This window comes from Petromyzon marinus, chromosome 33, assembly GCF_048934315.1.
Source record: "Petromyzon marinus isolate PM22_M1 ecotype Great Lakes invasive population chromosome 33, UKy_Petmar_22M1.pri1.0, whole genome shotgun sequence".
Classification (NCBI taxonomy): Eukaryota; Metazoa; Chordata; class Hyperoartia; order Petromyzontiformes; family Petromyzontidae; genus Petromyzon; species Petromyzon marinus.
The window spans coordinates 5,304,752-5,330,976 of NC_133699.1; the positions used below are offsets into that span (position 1 = coordinate 5,304,752).

A 26,225-nucleotide genomic window follows, 5' to 3' on the forward strand; every position below is an offset into this window, starting at 1 on the left:
ACGATTTCATGAGCCTCAAGCCTCGCTGCACGGTTTACTGTTCGCATCAATTTAAAAAAAAAGCAAAAATAGAGTTCAACCGCCCGTAAATGAGCGTAGATTCACCCACGTTCGTTTTTGTGTTTCGCTCGCAGAATTTTCATTCGGTAGCCGTGCGTTTCGCACGATTACCTCGAAACGCCTTTGATTATTCCGCTCGACTGTAATCATTCAGCGGGGAATCTTTTTTTTATATTTCAGCAGCCTCGTAGAAAAAAACAGAGGGGCCACGTGGCCTGTGGCGCGCGCCTCCCAGGTGTACGGGTGAGGATTATAGTCACGTGAGGTGTACTCAGAGTCACGTGAGGATTATAGAGTCACGTGAGGTGTACTCAGAGTCACGTGAGGTGTACTCAGAGTCACGTGAGGTGTACTCAGAGTCACGTGAGGTGTACTCAGAGTCACGTGCGGTGTACTCAGAGTCACGTGCGGTGTACTCAGAGTCACGTGAGGTGTACACAGAGCCACGTGAGGTGTACTCAGAGTCACGTGAGGTGTACTCAGAGTCATGTGAGGTGTACTCAGAGTCACGTGCGGTGTACTCAGAGTCACGTGAGGTGTACTCAGAGCCACGTGCGGTGTACTCAGTCACGTGCGGTGTACTCAGAGTCACGTGAGGTGTACTCAGAGTCACGTGAGGTGTACTCAGAGTCACGTGCGGTGTACTCAGTCACGTGCGGTGTACTCAGAGTCACGTGAGGTGTACTCAGAGTCACGTGAGGATTATAGAGCCACGTGAGGTGTACTCAGAGTCACGTGAGGATTATAGAGCCACGTGAGGTGTACTCAGTCACGTGAGGTGTACTCAGAGTCACGTGAGGTGTACTCAGAGCCACGTGAGGTATACTCAGAGCCACGTGAGGCGTACTCAGAGTCATGTGTGGTGTACTCAGAGCCACGTGAGGTGTACTCAGAGTCACGTGAGGTGTACTCAGAGCCACGTGAGGCGTACTCAGAGTCATGTGTGGTGTACTCAGAGTCACGTGAGGTGTACTCAGAGTCACGTGAGGTGTACTCAGAGTCACGTGTGGTGTACACAGAGCCACGTGAGGTATACTCAGAGTCACGTGCGGTGTACTCAGAGTCATGTGAGGTGTACTCAGAGTCACGTGAGGTGTACTCAGAGTCACGTGTGGTGTACACAGTCACGTGTGGTGTACTCAGAGCCACGTGCGGTGCAGAGCCACGTGTGGTGTACTCAGAGTCACGTGCGGTGTACTCAGAGCCACGTGCGGTGTACTCAGAGTCACGTGAGGTGTACTCAGAGCCACAGGGGGTGGAAAACATCGCCAAAGAAAATTAAATGCAAACAAATGTTTTTTTTTTCCCCGCAGGCGCGGGGAGTTGGCAGAGCTAACGATTGTAATTTAGCAAAAAAAACAGCGGGAGTTGTGAGATTCTTAAAAACAGCTGGTACCCAACAACCGAAACGCATAAAACTGCAAAAATGTTATGTACGATCGTTTAAATAAATTATGGCTCAGTTGCCGCTAATGATGATGATTTAGTGGTAGTGCTAGCTCCCCATTGAGAGTCGACAACAGAAATTATTGTTCGGCCTCCCTATACACATACCCCCCCCCCCCACTTCACAATTTATAAAATGTATAACATTATCGTAATATATACAGTAGATGTAGTTAGAAGAGAGATGCGGATCAATGGCAGGCGTAGTGAGATGAGAGAAGAGAGATACAGATGAGACAGAAATATGGTGAAATTAGAGAGATGCAGACACGAGAGAGAGATTTCGTGAGATGAGAGGAGAGATCAGATGCTGACAAGATAGAGATGAGAGACAATAATTGGATGTTTGTGTTAATTAGTTTGTTACATTTAGTTGGATTTGAACATGAGCTGGTATTTCATGTACCCCTCTTTTTCATGAAATTCAGGGCCACTTGAGTTGATTTGGGGCCCTAAGCTTTAACTCGCGCCGTCAACCAAAGATTCAGATGCGACAACAGCGTTTGACAAGCCCCGGTATTTTCATTTCATGGACTGGAATGCAGACCGCCGAATAAAACTACGCTTTACACTGTAACTTTACATTAAAGCGGCTGACAAAAGAAAATGTATGTTCTTCTGAAGCGAAACTTACGAAATAAAAACGAATGTTCTACCGGAATGATTGATGTACCTTAATAAGCAGGTAAAGGCCCTCTGCGATGCATTGTCCTTTATGAGACGTGGATGATTGTATCTCAGGAAATACGGTTCATATATTTTTTAATCAAAGGTCAAGGTCAAGAGGTCACGCACAGTGAATGGCGTTGACGCCACCACATTTGCTTCCTTCTCTTCTGCATCTGCCATCGCTTCCTTCTACCGGACCTCTTAGGTCTGTTCGGGAAATTCGATCACCTTTGCCTGGCTTCAGCAGCTCGCCTTGGTACACAGTGACAGGTCCTTCAAGAACTATCTTAAAGTCTTCCGATTGCTCTCCAACCTCTGGGTATCCTTCCAGTGCCTGTCTCGTTTGCCCTGGCATTCTCCAAGTCGTCTTGCTGTTCGTGGTTGCCGAAACTGCCCAAAACTCAACTCAATAACGAAAATAAATATATTTATTACTTGCTACGGTCTATTCGTGAAAGATGGAAACAGCTTTGGGGGTAGCCTTCATCCACCATTGAATAGATCGTGGCAAATAATGACGATGATGACATCATCATAAATGAAATGCAATTTGTATTTTTGCTGCTGCCGGCTATTGCTCATCCAACAGTGGACAGATCATGGCTGACTATAAAGATGATGAATATGTGAGTAATGATGAATATGAGCTGAAAGAGATGATGTACGTTTTCTCTCTCTCTCTCTCCTTCATGGTGTTGCCATCGCAAAATTCCACAATTTGCCGCTGGCTGTGAGAGAGAGCGCAGCGTAGCGTAGGGAACGAGGAAGTGTGCATGTGCGTGTGTATGTGCGTGTGTATGTGCGTGTGTATGTGCATGCGCGTGTGTATGTGCGTGTGTATGTGCGTGTGTATGTGCATGTGTATGTGCGTGTGTATGTGCATGCGCGTGTGTATGTGCGTGTGTATGTGCATGTGCGTGTGTATGTGCGTGTGTATGTGCATGTGCATGTGCGTGTGTATGTGCATGTGCGTGTGTATGTGCGTGTGTATGTGCATGTGCGTGTGTATGTGCGTGTGTATGTGCATGCGCGTGTGTATGTGCGTGTGTATGTGCATGTGCGTGTGTATGTGCGTGTGCGTGTGTATGTGCGTGTGTATGTGCGTGTGCGTGTGTATGTGCGTGTGTATGTGCATGCGCGTGTGTATGTGCGTGTGTATGTGTATGTGCGTGTGTATGTGCGTGTGTATGTGCGTGTGCGTGTGTATGTGCGTGTGTATGTGCGTGTGCGTGTGTATGTGCGTGTGTATGTGCATGCGCGTGTGTATGTGCGTGTGTATGTGTATGTGCGTGTGTATGTGCGTGTGTATGTGTATGTGCGTGTGTATGTGCGTGTGCGTGTGTATGTGCGTGTGTATGTGCGTGTGTATGTGCGTGTGTATGTGTATGTGCGTGTGTATGTGCGTGTGCGTGTGTATGTGCGTGTGTATGTGCGTGTGTATGTGTATGTGCGTGTGTATGTGCATGTGCGTGTGTATGTGCGTGTGTATGTGTGTGTGTATGTGCATGTGCGTGTGTATGTGTGTGTGCGTGTGTATGTGCATGTGCGTGTGTATGTGCATGTGCGTGTGTATGTGCATGTGCGTGTGTATGTGCATGTGCGTGTGTATGTGCATGTGCGTGTGTATGTGCGTGTGCGTGTGTATGTGCGTGTGTGCATGTGCGTGTGTATGTGTGTGTGCGTGTGTATGTGCATGTGCGTGTGTATGTGCATGTGCGTGTGTATGTGCATGTGCGTGTGTATGTGCGTGTGCGTGTGTATGTGCGTGTGCGTGTGTATGTGCGTGTGCGTGTGTATGTGTATGTGCGTGTGTATGTGCGTGTGTATGTGCGTGTGTATGTGTATGTGTGTGTATGTGCGTGTGTATGTGCGTGTGTATGTGTGTGTGTATGTGTGTGTGTATGTGCATGTGTATGTGTGTGTGTATGTGCATGTGTATGTGTGTGTGTATGTGCATGTGTATGTGTGTGTGTATGTGCATGTGTATGTGTGTGTGTATGTGCGTGTGCGTACGTGCCTGCCATGCGTCATCCACGTCCTGAGTCCACCGATCTCCCAGCACAGGTTTCACGGCCGATATGAACTCAGCCCCCACGAACTGAGAGGGCACAAGACATCACGCAGGAAGACAAGGATGAAGACCCCCGCCGTGTAGCCTCTAACAGACGTTTGGGCCACATGCTGTTGTCGACCACCTATGAAGGCCGGCACGTCACACGAGGGGGTGGATGGTCAGTAACACGCCCGGCCGTCTTTGTCTTCCCAGTGGCAATGTTTACACACCACAGCAGGCACTTATTTGAGACTGAGTCGATCTCGGGGAGGCCCAGGACCGATTCAAATAATCGTAACTGGTGTTCGCATTGAGCGGGGAATCGAACTTGCGTCGCCGGGTTCGGAACACAGCACGCTAACCAACTACACTACCGCTCCCCACTACACACACACACACAGAGACATACACGTGTGCATACAGCAGCAAGCAGAGCAACGTTTTAAACACAAATAGGTGCACATGGAAAAACCCAGACCCACATTCACGTACATACATAGATATGCACAGACACAGAGAGACCCATGTATACACACAAAGACACATGGACACAGGCACATGCATGGATACACACAAACACTTATACACAATGAGACGAAGACAATCATGCGCACCAACAGATGCACACCAACAGATGCACACAGAGATGTATACAAAGACAGAGATCCCCCTTATAGCCTGTAACAGACTGTTGGGGCAAGCGCTGTTAGCGCGCACCAATGAAAGCCGGAACGGCACACGAAGGGCTGGGTGGCCAGCATCACTCCCGCGCGACTTTGTCTCCCTAGTGGCGATGTTTACACATCGCACTAGGCACTTATTTGAGGCTGAGTCGACCTAGGGGAGGCCCAGCACCGGTTCACATAATCGTCACTGGTGTTGGCCGTGAGCGGAAATCGAACTTGGTACGCCAGGTTCGTAGCGCAGCGTGCTAACCGCTATGCGACCATTCCCCCCACAGAGATATATGCACACATGCAGACACACGTTTCATTAATGAACATTTTTTTTTTAACCACAGCTTATGCACACGGACGTACGCACGTGACACACACAGTAACGGTAATAATTACAGAAATACCCACCATGCATTCGACAAGCGCAGACGATAAGCACAAGGGCAGCTCAAGATACCACTTATCACCGCTGCCAATGCCAGCTACGCGGTCAATTTATGGAGCCGAAACCCTGGCAAGAGTTGGCATCGGCTACAGCCGGGGGTGAATTAATGCTGTCCCCTGCGACCACGGACATCGATTTACGGTAAATATTTCCTCTCCCTGACATTGCCCGAGACAATTCGCCTCCGATATTGCATGAACCGAAAGGGCTTGGACTTCATACAGAACAGAAACATAACCCCAACACTGTACGAATTCACGAAAGACAATGCGCGCGGAGCTATTTTAGTTCGCTCGCTCGCGAGGCGATGCTTGGAATGCCTGCCCCTGCGTCCGTGTCCACGCGAGGGGGGCTGATGCGATTTAATTATTTTTGTTCATGTTAAGCCACAATACGATATTAATCGTCACGGCATGAAGATTATCCCGTAAAAACGTGGGCGGTGACGTGGCCCGGCGTCAGCGCGTTCGACCGCTGTTTGCAGAGGTTCGCGGTTTGAATCCGGCAGGCCACCCTGGTAAACACTGCCTATGTTCAAGATCCTGCGTCGTCATTTAAAAAAAAACGATGCCATTGTGCGCCAGCGTCACAGTCCAAATGTGCAAAAAAATTATACCGCAAATTATAAATCATTCTGGTCTATAAAGCCCAATGTACATGCGGGCCAGACCGATCTGTCATACGACTGGGGGTTCATGCACCACGCTCTTCAGAGCGGCACCCTACGACTACTCTCTCAGGCTCGGCTCTAGCGCTCGACGCTGGGGGGGGATCGGGCAAGCTACGAGCCTCCGTGTGCTTTAGGAGCGAGTGTAAGACTGACTATTTTATCATGGCTTTTACTTCAACGTTATTTTATTGTCTTTGTATTTTATTTGGAGTGTACACTGTTTTGATACCCTCCTTGAGTGGAGGTGATATTACATTTAAAATAAATGCGGTTTACGGTTTACATAGCAGCATTGCCCCTACTGTGAAACTGCACAGACTGTGTGTGTGAATCATTGCACCTTTGTGATAACCTTGCACTTTAAGAATAGAAAAAATACTATCATGTACTAAGTTACTATTATTAATTAAATGGTTTTCACTCTTTTAACATCTGTTCTTGGCTGTGCTTCTATTACAAATAAAGATAAATTAAAAGTTCTTCAACTGCATTTCATTTGGCGCAAGCCTGCAACAGCTCTTCCAACAATTGTAACTTTTACAACACGTCACACCAAATAACGCACGCGCCGTCAGTTACAAAGGAGCGGTGGCGCAGCGGTTAGCGCACTGCGCTACGAACCCCGGCGACCTGAATTCGTATCCCGGTCAATGGCGGAATGATGTTTTAATCTCACGAGGCTCTTCCCCTAAAGTCGACTCAGCCTCAAATGAGTTCCTGGCGCGGTGTGCGAACATCACTGCTGGGAAGACGAAAGACGCTGTCGGCCATGGTCCTTGGCCACCCCGAGCCCCGTTGTAGCACTGTTCCGGCCTGCATAGGCACTAATTTTTTTTTAAATCAAAGTTGCTGAGCGCAGGCCCGAATTAGGGGCTGTAATATACAGCGCGATTGAACGGATAATAGACAAGACTGAATGTGAATGTATTTCTTGAAAAGAGGAACGTTATAAGAAAGGAGACGTTGGGAGGGAATTACATTCAGAATCAGAATACTTATTTATCCCGGAGAAATCCGATGAGCTATGAAGCTCTTTTTTCACAGGCGCTACCGGCACCTGCCCCGCAGCCTTCGTAGGCTACGCAGTGGATCTTTGTATTCGTCTTCACGTGCCCATCGATCAGCAACGCACGCGCTCCGTTGCATCTCATTTTTTTAGGCGTACTTAATGTGCAGCTATTTAACCACGTGGCGGGGCATGGATACATTCGTATCAATTCATTTAGGCTCCACGCCTGTTATTTGCCAGTTGGGCTTTGCACATTTTGATTTTGAGAACATTTTAACTGCGGGCGATGATGATGATGATGATTGCTCAAATGATCACGACGTCCTTCCCAGGGTTTTGTGGTAGACGTGCCTTGCCAAATAAATTACAGGGCACGGTGGAGAAGGACGGCAAGGTTTTGACGGATGAGAAAAATAACACGTTGCAAGACTTGCCAAACGAAAGTTGCCCACCCCAACGCTCGTTTGAAACAAGCGTGAAAAAACCATCACGTTCCTCCGAACGTGTCCGTCGCTCCGCTCACAACCTTCCGTCGAACGGTGGGGGCAGCTCCCTCCCCTTATTTCTCCCCCCGCTGCGCTCGAGCGATGAGGCAAAAGTAACAACGGACTGTATGGACACCGTGGAGAGAAGGCAAAAGGATGCGGTGGGGGGGGGGGGTGACAGCTGGAAGAGACGGCGAGGTGACATCTCAGAGTTTGGAGTCCGCTTGGCGGGCAGGAGAGGAATGAAACGGTAAGAACATTGGAGAAGCCTTTGCCTATCAGTGGGCAGTTACCGGCTGACAACAACGCAAAAACTACGGCTGCACCTGATGTCAAGAATAGCCTTGGCCCCCGTTCTACAACACTGTATTTTCACTGCGCTTAAATCTGGACGAATCGCTGACCTTTTCTCTCCTGAATACAATCAATGATGGCAATGTCCTGTTCTCTCCGCCTCTGCACATTTGTTTACATGCCAGCCTTGTTTACACGGCTGTACATTTCCCCTTTCCCCTTCGCAGGATCTCAGGAAAAATAGCACCGTGGGGGTATTCTGAGGCTATAAAAAATATTTTGTTTGTGTTTTACAGGGTTGACCAAAAGTCAGGGCAAATATGTTTTATTTTCTTCCTTTATTTTAACACTCGCATTATACATTGCAATTGTTCATTCTTTAAGTTAATATCGTATCGATTATCATGATTACCATCTACTTTTATTCTTCCCTTTCAGATGACGTTGAAAAATGGAAATACAAAAATATTCCGATGACGATCCAGTTCACTTCGTGTTCATGTATGCCACAGAAGGCAGCTGGAATCTTTAAAAAAAAACGCCTGAATTAATTTCAAAAGAGAATGCATGCACCATGCAGTAATATTAATGGCGGTCAGTTAGGACATTTGTTAAAATAAATTCAATAACGCTATGTGTCCTGACTTATTGGCCACCCTGTATATATGTACAATAAAATCGGCTTTGTGTAACCGCGCCGGATCAGACGCGCCGTGCTTCCCCGCTATCAGCGGGAATATTTGTCGCCGGCTGTCTGCGGAAAGGAAAACAATGAAAAAAAAAGTGTCGCCAGCACAGACAACAGGGGCCGCGGGTCGGTGACATTGTCTCAACGGCACCGCAAGACCAGCCCCCCCCCCACCGCCTCGCTCGCTCGCCCCCCCCCCCCGCCCCATCTATCACCCGCGCGGTCGCAGCTTCTCGTGCCCTGAAAGCGAAACCTTCCAAGGAAATAACGGCGCTAATCCGACCCTTGCCTTCAACGATTGTGGCCAACCCCGCCCTGCCCCCCCCCCCCCAACTACCTTCGAGGCAAGGCCGCTGTTGGAGGTCGTAGGCATCGTTGGGGGGGGGGGGGTGGGGGAGGTGTCCGGACACCAGCCCCCGCGTCCCCCCGTCCCCACTGCCACCTCACCTCGTAGTACTTGGGAGGAGCGTTGTACTTGTAGTGCTTGCGGCCCAGCTCGAATATCAGCTGCTCCAGAACGGCGTCTTGATCCAACCTGGCCACGGTCTTCTCGATGAGGGACATCACTCTGGGGGAGAAGAAAGGCGCGCGAGGTCGAATGAGCACAACGCGGTATGGGTCAATGCATGAACACACTCTGGGCAGGAAGACAATTTGCTTCCTCGGAAATGTTTAGCTGCGTGTGCCACTAATGGGGGTCACCTGTGTGATTGTCCCCCCCCCCCGCCCCTCCCCCAACTACAGTCCTTGTGACAACCTCCAACCCCATGGTTCAGCTTTCCATGATTACCAACCATCAGGTGCGTGTAGTGTGCAGTGGCTTCACTGGCACAAACACCTCTAAGATCACCGCGTAGGTTTTCGCGGTTGTGGTTTGTAGACGTTTCGATGCGTTTTTGGGGAGCGTTGACGAAATAGATTCACTTTTTTTGCCAATCTCAGTGCATTCATTTAACAAAGTGAAGTGATGGAGTTTTTAAAAATATATATATGTATCTGTTCTGTATATTCTCAGACCTTGCTTGTTTTCCCTCCACATACCATTTGGGAAATGCATAGCATGATGGATGAACAATTGCGGGTAAAATATATAAAGCCATAAATACATAAAGACATTATATATAGACGTATATTTATAGACATAAAGAGACCACCCGCCGCTATTAAACTTGTCCCTGGTTCCTTCCAGAACACGCAGCCAGTCGGGGTTTAAAATTTTCACTTCCACCACAATGGGCGTTCCAGGTCATTCTGGCCCATTTCCACCGCCGGCTACAACACAACACGGTTTGGTCATTACAAAGAGCCGGACTTGCGGAATGCAACAGCGACGAGAGTTGCGAAGCACTGCCAGCGTGGATTCGGTGCCATCTCACGCCGAGCCTAACTCGAGTCGGAATTTCAACCGACTGGCAAATTATGAAAGCACGCCCGAGCGTCGTTGTACCAAACGTGTCATCGTTTTTTTTTTCCGGCGCGCCCATGGACGACAGGACGCCAAGTAATTTCAGCCCGGTGAACCGAGTTCGCTGTGAAAGACAATCCCCAAAAATTTAATTTGACGGTGAAAGCCGCCCGGCAACGATGTACATGCCGAGCACTTGCAAGGGCAAGTGCGTCCAACATTTCATTGCAAATGCCGAGTATACAAATAAAGGATTTTTTTTTTTTTACACAAACGTCCACGGAGACATCCCGAGATATTAAAATCCATTCGGAATTAAACGCACCTCTCAGGTTGTTATTATTTATAAGATTCACGGAGAATGCATTAAACGTGTTTACGTATTCCTCAAGGAATCGCTCGAGACAAAGACAAAGATCCCCCGTATAGCCTTAAAAGACTGTCGGGGCAAGTGCTGTTAGCGAGCACCTATGAAGGCCGGCACGGCACACGAGGAGGTGAGTGGCCAGCACCACGCCCGACCGCTTTTGTCTCCCCGGTGGGAGACAAAGGAGGTCAGGGTTCGTAGCGCAGCGCGCTAACCGCTACACTTCCGCTCCCCACATGCAACAACAACAACCGCCATTCGCCACTAAGTGGCTGTGACGTCACCGCGACGCTTTTGCCAGGCCATGTGCACCTTGAGGCCACGTGAAGTGTCGAACGCCCGCTGGCAGGAGGTTACGGGGCAGACCCAGGTGCCACGGGTCGACTGACTGAGATGACTGAGATGACTGGCTGATGCACCACCTGTGCCCCCTACTGTGCCAACTTGCTGTGCTTTAGCCACCCGGCGCTCTGCTCGTTGTTGTGAGCGTTGCTCCTCCGCCCTCCGTTGTTGTGGGAGGGCGACAAGCCTCCGACTGCCCAGTAGCGCCCTTCACGAGCCTCCTCCACAGAGGCCGATCTTGACACCGCTGGTACCAGCCATCGGCAAGTCCACTCAGCTCCACGTCCTCCTGTACCACATCACTCTATCTCTTCTCTAGCCCGTGCTGCGCCCGTTTAGCCCCCTCGATCCGGCCGAACAAAAGCTGTTTAGGCATGCGGTGGCTGGGCATGCGGGCCACATGACCCAGCCAACGGAGCCTTGCCTGCCGGAGGAGCTCTCCGATGGGACTTTGCCCAGATCTTTCAATGATTTGTGAGCTTCTCACACAATCCAGCCTGATTAAACCCAGGATGGATCGTAGGCAGGAGAGCCTAAATATTTCTAACCGGTGAAGATGCTCCATTAGGGGGGTCCACGTTACGCACACGCACACACACACCTGTGCACGTTAGTTTCCCGCGCGTTTCCCCGTAAAGTTGTCATAATGGCTCGCCCACGGTGTTACCATAGCCAGGTACCTCCTAGGCTAAAAACATTATTCGGCTCTGCTGCTGCGTTGGCAGAGGTGCTCACGCACGACCAACAAAACAACTCGACATATTTGTCAATACCCCTGCCTTCAAAGAAAAAAATAAAAATGACAAGTACTTAATATGTGACATTTTGGGCAATAGCCCTTCTTTATATGTGCTTTGAAGAAGGGCCATTGCCTGTAACGTCGCCTATTTTTTGTTATTTTAAGACAGTGCTATTGACGAATGAGTTCAGTTTTGTACGTAAGAACTTTCATCGCACCGTACGTAGCCAACCGTGCTAATCGGAGGTGTCTCCTCAGATGACTCGCCCGACAACGAGTAGCTGAGTACGCGGCACATCGACATCAGCATGCCCACTCCACCGCGTCGGTTTTAAAACCAACGCAGCTCGCGAGCCGCGTGCCGCCGTCCCGAGAGTCTGCACAGATTGCGCGAACTTTGGGAGGGGACGGGTAACCAACCCCCCCCCGCCCCACGTGATAAAAGGACCAAAAACTTCGGATTATTTTTTTTCTCCACGCTCATCTACGACGCTACGTCTGAATGAAGCGCACGCGTGTTGTCATGCGGGCTTCGCGTTTTACCACGAGCGCATTAAAAACCCAAAGAGTCCCGGGCGCGCGAGCGGCGCATCACTCACCGCCGTGACGTCGCCGCGCGTAAATGCGACCATCGTGGCTTTGGCGTTATGGATTTTTTGATAAATATTTACGCCTTCTCATATTTGGGTTAATGGCCACGGTCGTCCCGACGCGCGTGTTTATTGAGTCGTCGCATTCCACGGCGCAATCTCTCGGTGCCGCTGCGCGTGCTCGCTGGCGACCTGTCAATCTTTTACGGGCGATGGGTTACTGTAAATTGGTGCGGTTACGTTTAAGTGAAATCGCACGGGCGGAATGTGAGAAGACGGCGGAATCTGTCAAGCTCCCGGATTTCGCGCGTGGCACAAACGTGACCCGCGCAGCCCACAATTGGCGTTTGCCCTCTCTCAGCCTTCCGTCGGTCTCAGTGTGGGAGGTTGCTATTTTGCTACGCTGCTCTTACGGTCTAAAGCTCTGCCACGCTCTCATCTACCCGCACGAACAAACCCTGTCTCTTCTCCATCGTACGTGCTTAATTTTTTTCTTTCTAAATCTGCCTTCAATTTGGCCATCTCTCTCGTACAAACATGATACTAAATATTATTTAGACATTCCAATCTACCTATGCTTTAACTTGCGTCCTCAACGTTTAACCAAATCACAGCTGCAGTGCAACCGCAGCGCGGGGGCTTGTGCAACTGCGAGCCACTGCGCCACCCGCTTCACTGCGGGGCCAACATCGGTTTGCGAGCGATATCTTAACCGGACCTGGGCTCCCCCACTTAACCGACACACGCTTACCAGGGTGGCGAAGTATGGTCAAACAACCCCCGTGACCAACACTCCGTCGAGAGGCCTTCATTCAGCAGTGACTTCACAAAGGACTGAACGTTATTATTACTTTTTGATTTAAAGCTTTCGCGACTGCAGGGATTCATATTCTTGGTTCTTTCGGTAAAGTCACGTAGAAGGGAAACAATAAAATGATACAAATATAAAACAATACAATTCTCACGACGTTTCGACTGCAACACAAATCGCTCTCCGTGGTGCTAACGTTAAAAATAACCGCCACTTTTTTCAAATTTTCTGGTGTCACCACCACTACCACCACGTCCGACTACGTTTGTCCCTGCAGTTTGCCCCTGCGGTGTTGATGGTTTACACAACACGCCAGGTACGAATACAGGGCTACGTTGACCCAGGGGAGAGCCCGGGAGTGGTTCGTACGGATATCTGCTGACTGATGTGGGCTGCGAGCGAAAATCGAACAGAGGGGTCGCCAGGTTCGTAGCGCATTGCGCTAATCACTGCACTACCACTCCCCGTACACGTACACAGCACGCACCGACACATACACTGATATGGACGTGCGCAGAGTTCAAATATGTGGCACGTGTGCAGTGTTATTTGGCAAATACCCAAGCACAGACATTTGTTGTTTTTGGTATGTACATAATGTTGTAATCCAAACGTTTAAAACAATCAATAAACAAAAATTGGGTACGTTACAATTCATCGACTCTCGCACTTAGAATCAATTCATACAGTGGGCATAATTGCATTAAACTGTGCATGTGTGCATTGATTATTTATGATGCATGTAAGGTATGTGCTCATATTATCTTTAGGCTAATGGAGCGATGAAATCTGATCTTGTGCAAGAGCTCTATGGATTGTTGTATCACGGGCATGCAATTGATGGCCAAAACTTGGAGCCAGCATCCATACAGCAGTGGATTGATCACGGCTGATAAAGATGATGAATTGAACGAACGAGACAAAGCAAACAAGACAGAAGAAACCCGACGGACAGTAAGGATGACAAATTACCACTGATTGATGGCTGAATTTAATCTCGATTACAAATCATCGAACCGCGACGTGAGTGAAATCTTTGCGAGCCAATTAAACATGTCACCATAATATGTGGTTGGAGACAGAGCCAGCATTAACTGGGTTCCTGGGTTTGAATCCCGTTTTCAGTCGTCTGCGATTCAACTGGTTTCTCAAAGTGCAGCGGTCGGTTCAAGGTCTTACCCCGATCACTAATGACTGCCTACATACACCAAAAAAAAAACATCAATCGCATTAAAAAAAATCTGAAATTTTCAATTACATTGGCTGAATTCCAGCTCTAAGAATGAAAACATCTATTTGATTGTCACGCCGGCAATCGTTCAAGCAAGGTATGCCGTCAAGTGCACTTGCTCCCTTATTGTGCCTGGGACAATACCTGGGAGAAAAAGAATACGAAAAAAAAACCTATTTCAATCGAGAGAAACATTCGCTCTTGATCCGACTCTTCTCTCATGACACAGTCTCATCCTGCTGCCGCACCCCTTTAGTGTCCCTCCCTTTAGCTTTTAATCTTCCATTCTCCTCCTCCACCTCCGCCATTCTCCTCCGTTTGGTCACCCCGCCAAAGTTCCCTCAATTAAAAGATTCCTCTTGCCTGCCTCCTCCAATTTTCCTCGATCGCGAGCTGGAGAACGCTGCGATTTACAGGTGGTGCCGCGCGCACGCGCTCGCTACGATCATCGCCACCGGCGAATGCGCATTACAGATTTCCGTCCGTTTCTGCACGTTGTTGTTGTAAATTAATACATAAAGTACCTAAAACATTAAGAAGCAAAGAGAAAAAATTATATTAAAATAATCAATAAATACATCGTTCCCACCCCCTACCCCTCTACCCCTCCCGCCACCTACTTAAATTAAATTCGCACCCATACACACAAATCATATAGAAGCGTAAGTGCCGTGGCACTGCCTGTGGATGTATTGTCCAGCGGTGAGATCAATCTTCACATCCTTTCGAAGACATTTCTCGAGCCATTCGCCTACCCCAGTCCCACTCCTCTGACAGTTCTGCCGCCAATAAATTGGAAGTTAATTACGCTGCCACCACCGCCCTGCGTTTTGGTGGGGGTGGTGGGGAGGGTGGGGGGGGGGAAGGGTGGTGGGCGGGGTGGTGGGGGTGGTGGGGACGGGTGGTGGGGGGGTGGTGGGGAGGGTGGTGGGGGGGGGAGGTAGGGTGGTGGGGGGGGGTTGTGGGGAGGGTGGGGGGGGGGGCGCTCCACGCTCATTAATAGTTCGTGATCCGCACAGAAATATCCCGGTGGGTAACGGATTTTCACCTCTCTCTCTTGCGTGCCACGCCGGTGTTTAACTGTCTAATGAGCGCGTGGTAATTTATTCTGCGGATAAAAAAATATTTCAAATATCAACGTTTTCAGATGGATGAATACAATTCGGAATTTTGGGCCAAATGGAGACACTATCCGAGGTCCCTTCTGACGACGCGATTGTGTTCTAACATGTGAAACTTGAAAGTTAGCTTTTTTTTTCAATCTTCTGATCCACATTTATTTTGATTGTGCTTCCGGTGTTGTGTCACAAGATGAAGCATCCATTCAGAGCTCTTGTGGAGCAGTTCAGCCCTCTGTGTTGGTCAATAGCTCGTGGAAGTGGATTTGACAGAGCTACCTCCGAGGTCAGCTTTAATGGTGTCTATTCCACAATGTGGGGGACAGCACTTTCTCACTTGCGCTGCCACGGATAATAATATTCATCGCATGACAGTAAGTGTGATATATTCCCGACAGCTGGGATTCAGCCAAATTAAGTACAGAATACAATTTTATGTGATGGTTATTTGTGCGCGTGTGTTTGTGTGCGGTCATCGGCGAATGGATTTGCGACTGTAATAATGAGATAATAATGAGAGTTATTATTTGCACGCTGTCTCAAGGCACCACGAATGAAGAGAAAGCAAATGTGTTAAAGGAAGAAAAAAAACCACTTCGTGGCAGAATGAGAGAGCCGACGTGTGCCAAACACTAATCAGGTAAAGTCATTTTTGAAGCACCAACTCGCTACACTTGAGAACTCGGTTTAATTGCATGCAGCGGCTGCCTGGATTCGAACCCAGCACCTCAGCGGTCTTACCTCCGAGCTCTGCCCTCAGAGCCACCTGGCCATCGCTTCCTGAAGTGACACTGCATTTCACCAACAAACGAGTAACTTATTATTCTTGGTTCTTTCGGTCAAGTCGCGTATAATGGAAACAATAAAATAATAAAAATATGTTATTTTATTGTTTCCCTTCTACGTGGTGACTTCACCGAAAGAACAAAGAATATGAATCCCTGCAGTCACGAAAGCTTTAAATCAAAAGAGTAACTTATTGTCACAAAAATGTGCACCACTGTGAGGCCACGAGGGCCTCTTTCTTCATTGGTTCGCAGTCGTTTTGTGCCAAGTATAGTTATTAAAAAAAACCCTGTTAAATCAGTGAAAAAACATGGCATTTTGACCATTTTCCCACAAAATATTGGCAGAACTTGGCCTCCTGCCAACGCAATAGTTATACCCAACGTGTTTACTTCCTGAATGGTTCCTGTATACATTTCTCGAGTCTCGCGAATACAATTTACAATGCACAATACAGCACCATGTGGATTTACAGAGCGTCTTGAATGTGACCACATCTCAAGATGCTGTACAGAAACAAGAGGACGTATTTATTTAACGGAGAGAGGCCGTCAGTCATCGGCAGAGAGGAGGAAAGCAAAGTCTGATTGTGGACGTTGACAACAGCAGAGCGTTCAGAGCATGGAGCGCGGTGGAGGGGGGGGGGGGGGGAAGTTTCAGACATTGCGGGGCAGCAGAAGAGATGGTGCGACCTCCTACGTTACAACGGCTGACCGTGAAGACTTCGACAGAAATACTTGGTTGCTGGAGTGGAGAGTGTGCGTGTGTGTGTGCGTAGAGTAGAGTAGAGGGGAGAGGTATGAGAGTGTGTTGGGGGGGGGGGAGTAGAGTGATATGACAGGGCAGATGTAGGAAAATGTGCAGGGGAATAGAGCGAGATGAGAGGTAAGAGAGTGTGTGTGTGGGAGTAGAGGGATATGAAATGTCGTGGAGTGAGAGGAGAGGGGAGAGAGAGGAGAGTGTGTTGGGGGGAAGTAGAGCAAGACGAGAGGGTGGAGAGGTTGGAGGGGGTGAGTCTATGGAGCAAGGCGAGGACAGGGAGTGCAATGTTTGTGGTCGACCTGCAACTGGATTGGGAGCCAGTGGAGGGATCGCAGGAGCGGGGTGATGTGCGGAATAGTTGATGAGTGAGGAGTCTGACAGCATCATTGTGATACTTGTGGGCGTTATTTATGGAAATTTCGACATTTGCCTGTGTTATGCTCAAAAGCAGGCAATTATAAAATGTTGATTGCGTATCCCAGATTGATTGTTGTGGATATGAAAGAAGGCACATTTTTTTACAAGTTTGAATTATGATGCCACAGACCTATGGGTGGTTCTGAAATCCGCACTGAATACATGATGCTTCTCCATCGCCAGTTACCCTGATGCAAAGACAAAGATCCCCCGTACAGCCTTAACAGACTGTTGGGACAAGTGCTGTTAGCGAGCACCTATGAAGGCCGGCATGGCAGACGAGGGAAAGGGTGGCCAACACCACGCCCGGCCGCCTTTGTCTCCCTAGTGGCGATGTTTACACACCGCATCAGGTACTCATTTGAGGCTGAGTCGACCGAGCGGAGGCCCAAGACTGGTTCAGATAATATGATCGTCACTGGTGTTGGCCGTGAGCAGGAGTTGAACCAGGTGCGCCAGGTTCGCAGGGCAGCGTGCTAACCGCGACACTACCGCTCTCCACACACATGTACACACATACACACACACACATGTACACACATACACACACATTCATAATAAACTGATACACACACATGTACACACATACACACACATATACACACATACACACACACACATGTACACACATACACACACATGTACACACATACACACACATGTACACACATACACACACATATACACACATACACACACACATGTACACACATACACACACATGTACACACATACACACACATATACACACATACACACACATGCACACACATACACACACATGTACACACATACACACATATACACACATACAAACACATGTACACACATACACACACATGTACACACATACACACACATGTACACACATACACACACACATACACACATACAAACACATGTACACACATACACACACATGTACACACATACACACACATACACACATACACACACATGTACACACATACACACACATGTACACACGTACACACTCGAGTGAATACTTCGCTTGGCAGAGGTGCGCAAGCACAAGTAACACAAAAAAACTTTAGCCAGTAACACTGCCATAGAGAGGTCAAATTATAAATAGCAGGCGATATTTCAGGCAATAGCTCTTCTTCATAGCAGACATGCCGATTATATTCTTGGTTCTTTCGGTAAAGTCACGTAGAAGGGAAACAATAAAATAATAAAAATATAAAACAATAAAATTCTCACGACGTTTCGACTGCAACACAAGCAATCATCATCAGGTGTGAAAACCACAGCAAGAAAATTTTCTCAAGAGAATTTTATTGTTGTATATTTTTATTATTTTATTGTTTCCCTTCTACGTGACTTTACCGAAAGAACCAAGAATATGAATCCCTGCAGTCACGAAAGCTTTAAATAAAAAAAATGCCGATCATAGTTATAATTTTATATGCACAGCGGTATACATTGACAGTATTCTCTCCATCCCCCCATATTCTGTAAAGTTTCCACGAGTCGCGGTCACAACTCGCCGCTCCACAAATTCCAAAGCGTATTCTGTAAATTACATGCGCGAGCAACTGCAGACGCACTGACACGGAGAACCTTTAGAAATAACACGCGGAACGGCGCACGTGATTATTTTGAAAGTCATTGCCTGGCCTAACAACACGAATGCACTTCAAATAATTGAATTCAGTGTTATTGCTGCTTCAAAAATCTCGTATAAAAATTTTAACCAGTCACGTAAACAAATAGAGAATGTTATTTTTTTTTCCCCACTGCCTAGAAACAAATAATATTTGTTTATATATTTCAGCCGATGGAATAATAATAATAATCACGATTAAAGTCACGTGGCCGATCACTCCGGACCTTCTCCACTCCGTGCCGAAAGAAAACAAATAGGAAAGAAATCCTGTTGTTTTTAAAATATATTTATTTGTTTTACGTATCTATGAGTTTGTCGTTGAATTTCCGTGGCGATTATAAAAAAGAGGACGTCCGTTGCAATTGCGCGGGGAGACTTCAAGGCATGGGAACGAATCGCGAAGAGTCACTTCCCGGAGAGGGGGAGGCGATAAACCTTTACCCCCCATCCCCGCATCCCTACGACGCGTCTTTGACTCCACATCAAAACTCGAGTTCCACCTGTGCAGACGTCGCTCTTTCTATTCAAAGAGAAGACGACCAATTGCGCAGTACACTCCCGCGAACTTGTAGGGCTGCGAAAGTCAATTGTCGAAGCATTATTTTGCCCGAGGCATTTTTCGCAAACGCACCCCCAAGTTATTGTTGTTGCCGCTGCTGCCCTCTTGATCATCCAGCAGTTTGTTTCCGCCTGTTGTTGTTATTGTTGTTTATTCTCTGCAGCAGCAAGTCTCGTTTGATTTAATTCACGGAAAGGCTCGAGAAGCCACGGACGCTGTGCGACTAAAATGCAAGGGATATTATTATTATCCCGTGGATTTGCACGGCTCTCCTAACAGGTGTGACTAATGGGTGTAATTGACAGGGTAATGATATGTAGCATTACAAGCGACCACTGATCGCATTAGCTGCCAAACAACGCCTTCATTTCTCCAATTTAGCCACAAAACACGCGCGTCCTGGCATTGAAACCGAAGTGACTGCGCATTTCTATTTGGGGGGCGGGGTGGTTGGGGGGGGGTCGAGCCAGGCGACTGTGGGGGGGGGGGGGATGAAAACAGACGGAATTGTAACCTACACTTAAAAAATATGCGACAATACCCCCTCCCAAAAAGTAAATGATCGTATTTCATCCGTGCCGTGGGCAGCCATCAGCTCTCATCTCCCACGGCGGCCACGGGCGTTCGAGTCGCCTCCCCCCCCCCCCCCCCAAATTGCCAAAACAAATGCACGTTTAATCAGAGCACATCGCGTCCAGATGTCGGCGTATATAAATATACATGCGGGGATGGGGGGAGGGGGGCAGGCTGATTTCTCGCCCCGGCGTCTGTGCTCGCGTGGCCGGAGAATGCGGCGTAACTGGCAAGAGAATGTGAAATATTCATCGGCGGTTCTTTGGTGGTGAAGGGGGAGATGCGGGGAGCCCTGCATTTAATTCCGGCTTCATTACGGAGTCGCCAAGAAACGGCGTGCCACGAATGTGCAAAGCGAAGAGGAACTTTTGCTTTGTGTGTCGGGAAAAGTTTTGCAGGTCTCAGAGCCAAAGGTCTGTGTCGCTCTTCGTTAATCAAAGAGCAAGAAGGAAGTTGTAAATCGTGAAGCTGGGACGTAACCTCGATTGGAAAATGGTGATGCATGGCCGCCGGCCTCGCCCGCTCGCTCGCCCACTCACTGAATCAAACTCTCTCCACCTTAACACAGAAAACAAATAATAATGCCAACGATGATTTAACAAGAATAGCCCCACTGACTCTCAAGACTCTTTTACAGGAGGGTCCTGCCATGGAATTTTTGGGAGGAATTCAGAGCACCCCATAGCAAAAAAAAAAACACACGTGCGAAGGAATAGCACTCACGGTTCTGCACGGATGGATTCAAGCCACTGACTCAATCCGGTGAATGGACTAAATCTGTGTGTGTGTGGAACACACTCATTGGTCTAAGGCCTGTGCAGCGATGAGCCTACAACACTTGGTGTGCACTAACCACGCTCGACCCTATGGTAGATATTGGCAGAATGAGTGTACGAGTATGATGCCACCTTAACGTCACCTTCATTATTCCAACTAGGACACACAAACACACACGCACGTTCGAGTCAATTCGGAGCGCAGCGTTGTACACCACGAAGTTGCGGTGAGCATATTTCTCCCCCCCCTCCCCTCCGCTCTTTTCCAATGAGCCGGGCATGAATTATTTAAGGTTCTTAAGCGCAGATGCATTACTCTTGTGTGTGTGTGTGTATGCCGTTTCCCTAACGGGTGGCACGGCAGATGCGAAACAATTCTCTACCGTGCATCCCGAGCACGGTTGGGTCGGGGCGTGGAGAAGGGAGGGGGGGGGGGTCAAATCCAGACAGATTAAACCGCACGGAGGTGTCAAGAGGCAAAAGGCGCAGCCCTACAAGTGCTCGCTCACTCCACCGCTGATGGAAGAGCCTCGAATGGGGAGAGCTCAAGAGAGCCCCTGTGAGAGGGCATTTCGCCTGTCCTATCATGTCGGGGCAGATGTCTTTGGGAGAGGGTGGGAGCACCCACACGTTACCACACCGCACAAGACCTTGACTGCGCCGTACCCATTTGTACTGCGGGTTGAGTAGACAGAGGTGGTGTGTGTAAGGCGGTGTGGGGGGGGGGGATTTAAGAAACCTGCTCCCGCTGTTTTGACTGAACGGATTGCGAGCGCGTCACACCTGCTACACCGCGGCCTCCATTAGCACAGGTCGAAGTATTGGAACAGCAACGACAACAACAACAACAATGGATGAATGGATGGAGCTGGCACGTGTATCGTTACTCAGTCTAATGCAATCGTGAATGCGTGACAACTCAGCAAAATCCTGCAATGTAAGTGCTTTGGTGGGGGGGGGGGGCGTTCGGGGCGGAAGGGAAAAAAACCCACCGACAGATAAGCTAATAAGGTAAAGGTGGAAATGGCGACGTCGGTTTCGGGTGGCAATTCATTTGCGTCTGTGGTTGCGCCCGTTTGCCCTGTGCACACCCCTCCCCCCTTGACTCTCAGTTGACTCTCGGCGTTCAACACGGCGGGGTGCGCGTGGATGCGGGGGGTGGATTGCGAGCCCCCAATATCGTTTGGAGGAGCGCGCGCGGGGTGATGTCCCGTTTAGTGTCGCCACGTCCCGTCCGTGAACCCCCCGCCCACCCGCCACCCCCGGCACCTCTGGCAGTGGCCAATTGAAGCCGAGGCGAAGCCGCGACGGTGCGCAAGCAGCAGCAGCAGCGGTAGCGGTAGCAGTCGCGGCGACAGCGGTGAACTTGCGTGCCAGCAAAAGTTAACGCGGCCCAAACCCCCAACGGCAGTTATCGTGGTTAAATTAAGCGGCCGCTTAATTTCGGTTCAGTTATTTCATTTTATTGGTGGTGGGGGGGGGTTGACTATATTGTTCTTACATTGCTCAATTAAGCAGATTATTTGTAGGGTTATTAAAAGGAAGCGCCTCTCTGTGTTTTTTACAAACAGCGAAATTCAACCTTCCGTGGTCCAATGCCCATTCATTCGCGTGCAATGTTTAGAAGCCGGGGGGTGGGATTGGAGTCGCTGCTGCCGATATTCGTTACCAATTTCAGGGGCGTTCGGAACGCACCCCCTGTTGTTATTATTCCGCCTAATTGCAAAGCCCTTTCTTGTTTGTTTGCTCTCGTGGAGTCTCGTACAAATTGAATTTTGATTCGGTAAAACAAACGCCGTGTGATTTCATTTTCTCGGTTGCTCGCCGCTGCGCTTGCCAACCAGGTGCCAGCGGAATTTTTTTAAAATTCCACATCCTCCCTCACATCATCACATTGCGACATCCTGACATTCTGGACGGCATTGCCAGTCGCATCGACGGTATCAGGCACACCAGACTCATCAGAGCAGGCGGTGGGGATTTCATTTGGCCAGGTCATTGCCATCCTGGGCTCAGGTATGTAAGACCGGTCTAAGGTTTAGGAATGGACCCCGCGTGTACGTGGTTTAGTCCAGTGCTGAGATAGGGCCCTAATGAATACAACCATAGAGTACGGGAGGGGGACCGGCGAATATTTTAATAAAAGAGAGCAGTCTCGCATTTACATTCAAGTGTTGTGGTTTACTAAACGATGGAATCCGCGCGCGACTTCATCCGTGGGTATTTACGCAGGGCTTGAAAGGCCCAGGTTTCATATAGGCACGCAATTAGTCGCCTACTTAAATCATCTCCATCCGATTCATCGGAGCAAATGCAATTCAGCGACAAGCATGTTAGTAATAATTAAAGGAATAATTATTGTTCACGGCTTATTGGTAATCCACTGCTGGATGAAGTTCTCCCCGTACCGTGCGGGTAGTTTGAGTTTACTTCACCACACTGATCAGGGCAGGTTGGTGAAAAGGGGAGGCCCAGGATCGGTTCAGATTTCACTGACTACTGATGTTAGCCATGGCCAGGAATTGAACTGAGGTTTGCTGGGTTCACAGCGTAGTGTGTGTACCCACTGTGCCACCACTCATATTCCCATTAGTACTTTGATGGTGGTCAATTACCAAAGTAGTAGCCAGCCCTGAACCTGCCGAGCTACTGAGATTGGGTGAGATCAGGCAAATTTGACACGATTAGAAAATTAATCAAGAAACCAGACTGCCAAAATATCGAGAGGCCACCTTTTCCATCTGACAGGAGGAACAAAAGAGCAATACGCTATCTCTAATTAATCTATTAAGTAATGCACACGTTCACTGGAGCAGCAACTTCATAAGAAGCTTCGTGATGTGACTCTCAACGAGAAATGGAGGTTGAATTTGTACCGTGATTTGCATCCAGTTTCGTTTTTTAGGTCAGCAAAATTCACAAACCTCTTAGCTGAGACCACAGTCCCCGCAACGGAATCTGGGCATGAAAAGTGGCCTTGGGCACTACCACTGCTGAACCCCTTAACCGTAACCATAAACCCTGACCCCCTAACCCTACACGGACCCTAAATAAGTGGCGTCCCTTCGTATTACATCGACTGAAAGCTAACGAAGCGGGAATTGGAAAGGTCCGCTAAAGGCTAAGGGGGGGGGGGGGGGGGGGAGGAAACTCAATGAAAATCTGTAATTGGATGAAAAATGTGCTCACGATCGCAGGAAAAAAAAAAGAAAGACGCAAATCTGTGGGGAAGGGTGCAGCGGTCACTTACTTACAACTCACAAACGTTTTCGGTAACTGTCTGGAAATTTGCGTCGGGAGTCTGCTTGTGGAGAAGTGTGGGGGGGGGGGGGATGCAGAATCCAACGCATCGTCCACAGGGTCAACAGCGACGCATTGCGCGGAGCCCACAAATGGATCGCAGCATCAGCAGCAGCAGAGGCAGCAGCAGAGGATCGATGAAATGTGCTGGCATCGGCACAAAGACGCCATCACTAAAGCTATCGACTGAGAATGGCCAACGACGATCGTGATAACGACGCCGGCAGACGAGACCCTTCCCCACAGCAATTCAGTAAATTGCCATAATTCTGGGGGCGGGCGGGGGGGAGTCGGGATTTGATTTGAGAATCGATCATTGTTGTGGTCTCATTTTACCGTCGCGTCATTTCTCCCTCTCCCACGTCTCATCTTAGACGATTGTATTTGCTCAGGAAGGACGAGAAGAGAGGGCCGAACGCCTCGGCTGACGTGGCGCGACGGAAGGGTGGGGAGGGAGTGCTGAGACCGAGCTCGCGAGACAAAGAAGACAACCGGATAGGCGCCAATTTGAGAATGGATGCGAGCGGCGGGGAATGACTCGCGAGTCGAACGAAACGCCGGGGTAGCCTCCCGCTGGTCCACATCGTCGGAGGTTCAGCTCGAGAAGTGATGACGTGGATTCCGCGAGTAAACATCCGAGGAGAAGCGGGGGAGAAAGAAAGGAAATCAACTGCGGGGTACGTGAGCAGCTGGACTGGAGGACGCACTGAGAGACGTCAGAGATCATGAATAGTGGATAGGATGGGTCATTCAGATGGACCCATGACCCTCAGTTATGAGTATGATGTCTGATGATGATGATGATTTGCGTAACAAAATCGATGATCACACACGCGTGCATCGTTAGTGTAAGAGCGGTGTGTGTAAAGCCATGAATGGGCCAATCGTGATACGCGGCGTGTGAATGCTGCGGCAAGGCTACGTTAGAGGTGAGTGGAACCCAAAACAGAGGCCATCCATTCAGCGAGGATTTATCCAGCTCGCGGAAAACTAAATCAGCTCGCGTGCGGGTGCTGGGTGGCTTCTTGTGTTGTCGAACCGCGAGAGATGGCGACGGCTCAGGGATCCCTTCGTGTAGCAGTGGATTGATCACGGCTGACGACGATGAATGGAATGAATGATGAAGACGGAACGTGCTTTACAGTCAGCACAAACGAGAGACTCCCAACGACAAAAGACAACAACAATCGATTCTTCAATTAAATCTGGGTCCTGAATTGCGACACTGATTCGTAGGCTGATGAATGAGTGAATCGTCACGTGCCAATTCTATGGAAAACGAAGAGAGTTTGCAATGTGACTGCGGCCACCATGGCTAGACCGCTGATCACGTGATCCCACCTGCACCGCCGATTCAGACCGTTGATCACGTGATCCAGCACTGTCCCCTGTGCCGCCGATTCCTAAACCGTGAATCACGTGATCCCACATTGCCCCCTGCACTGCCGATTCATAAACCGTGGATCACGTGATCCCACATTGCCTCCTGCATTTCCGATTCACAAACCGTAGATCACGTGATCCCACATTGCCTCCTGCACCGCCGATTCACAGACCGTGGATCACGTGATCCAGTACTGCCCCCTGCAAACGTCGATTCTCGGGGGTCCTGCATCACAGACAGACACCCGGCAAGCCTGCACAGTGGCTACCGAAATGGCTTCAGAAACCTCGAAAATCCACACGCGTGTCTCGTCGCTAATGTCACCTTGCCAGGTGAAAAGACCACAACAACAACAACAAAACAACACATCGCATTTCATTCGAACGTCAATGACTTTGCTCGTGGCCGGCGATAGCGATGGTGGCGATGGGGAAGCGTGTTTGCGAGAGGGAGGGAGGGCGAGAGAGGGGGGAGAGAGAGAGGGGGAGAGAACGGACACGGGGGCAGAGAGAGAGAGGGGGGGCAGAGAGGGGGGTAGCGAGAGAGAAGGGGCAGAGAGGGGGGTAGAGAGAGAGGGAAGGGGTAAGGAGAGCAGAAAAAAAATATTTTGTTGTGTCTTTCATTTAAAGGGGTGGGGGGGTTTACATAAAGCAAAGCATTAAAAAACCGAAATGATAAACGGAGCAAAGTGCCGACTACACCAAGCATCTTCTTGTTTACTCTGATCGTAAAAAAAGAGAGCGGGCACGGAGCGGGTTTGCGTTGGGATCGTATCGCGTCGTGTCTGATCGGAGCGGGCGGTGGAAAGAAGAGAAGGTGGAGAGGAAAGAAGGTGGAGAGGAGAGAAGGTGGAGGGGTAAGGAGGTTGGGGAGGCCGTTTGACTGTGAGGAGGGCTGCGTGCAGATGCAGCACTTGTCGTAGTTAAAAAAAGAGAGAGCGAC

The 26,225-nt window shown here is 49.1% G+C and overlaps 1 protein-coding gene across 2 annotated transcripts in view; it reads right to left on the bottom strand.

The window, feature by feature from the left end:
• The window catches only part of LOC116948349 (neuroglobin-like), a 63,560-nt gene that overhangs the window by 11,055 nt on the left and 26,280 nt on the right, over positions 1–26,225 (bottom strand). For both annotated transcript variants that reach the window (XM_076071473.1, XM_032964948.2), the window contains exons 4-5: positions 8,944–9,064; positions 4,193–4,273 (exon numbers count right to left, since the gene is read on the bottom strand). In XM_076071473.1, the coding sequence (XP_075927588.1) occupies positions 4,193–4,273; positions 8,944–9,064 (202 nt within the window). The remainder of the gene's footprint in view (positions 1–4,192; positions 4,274–8,943; positions 9,065–26,225) is intronic.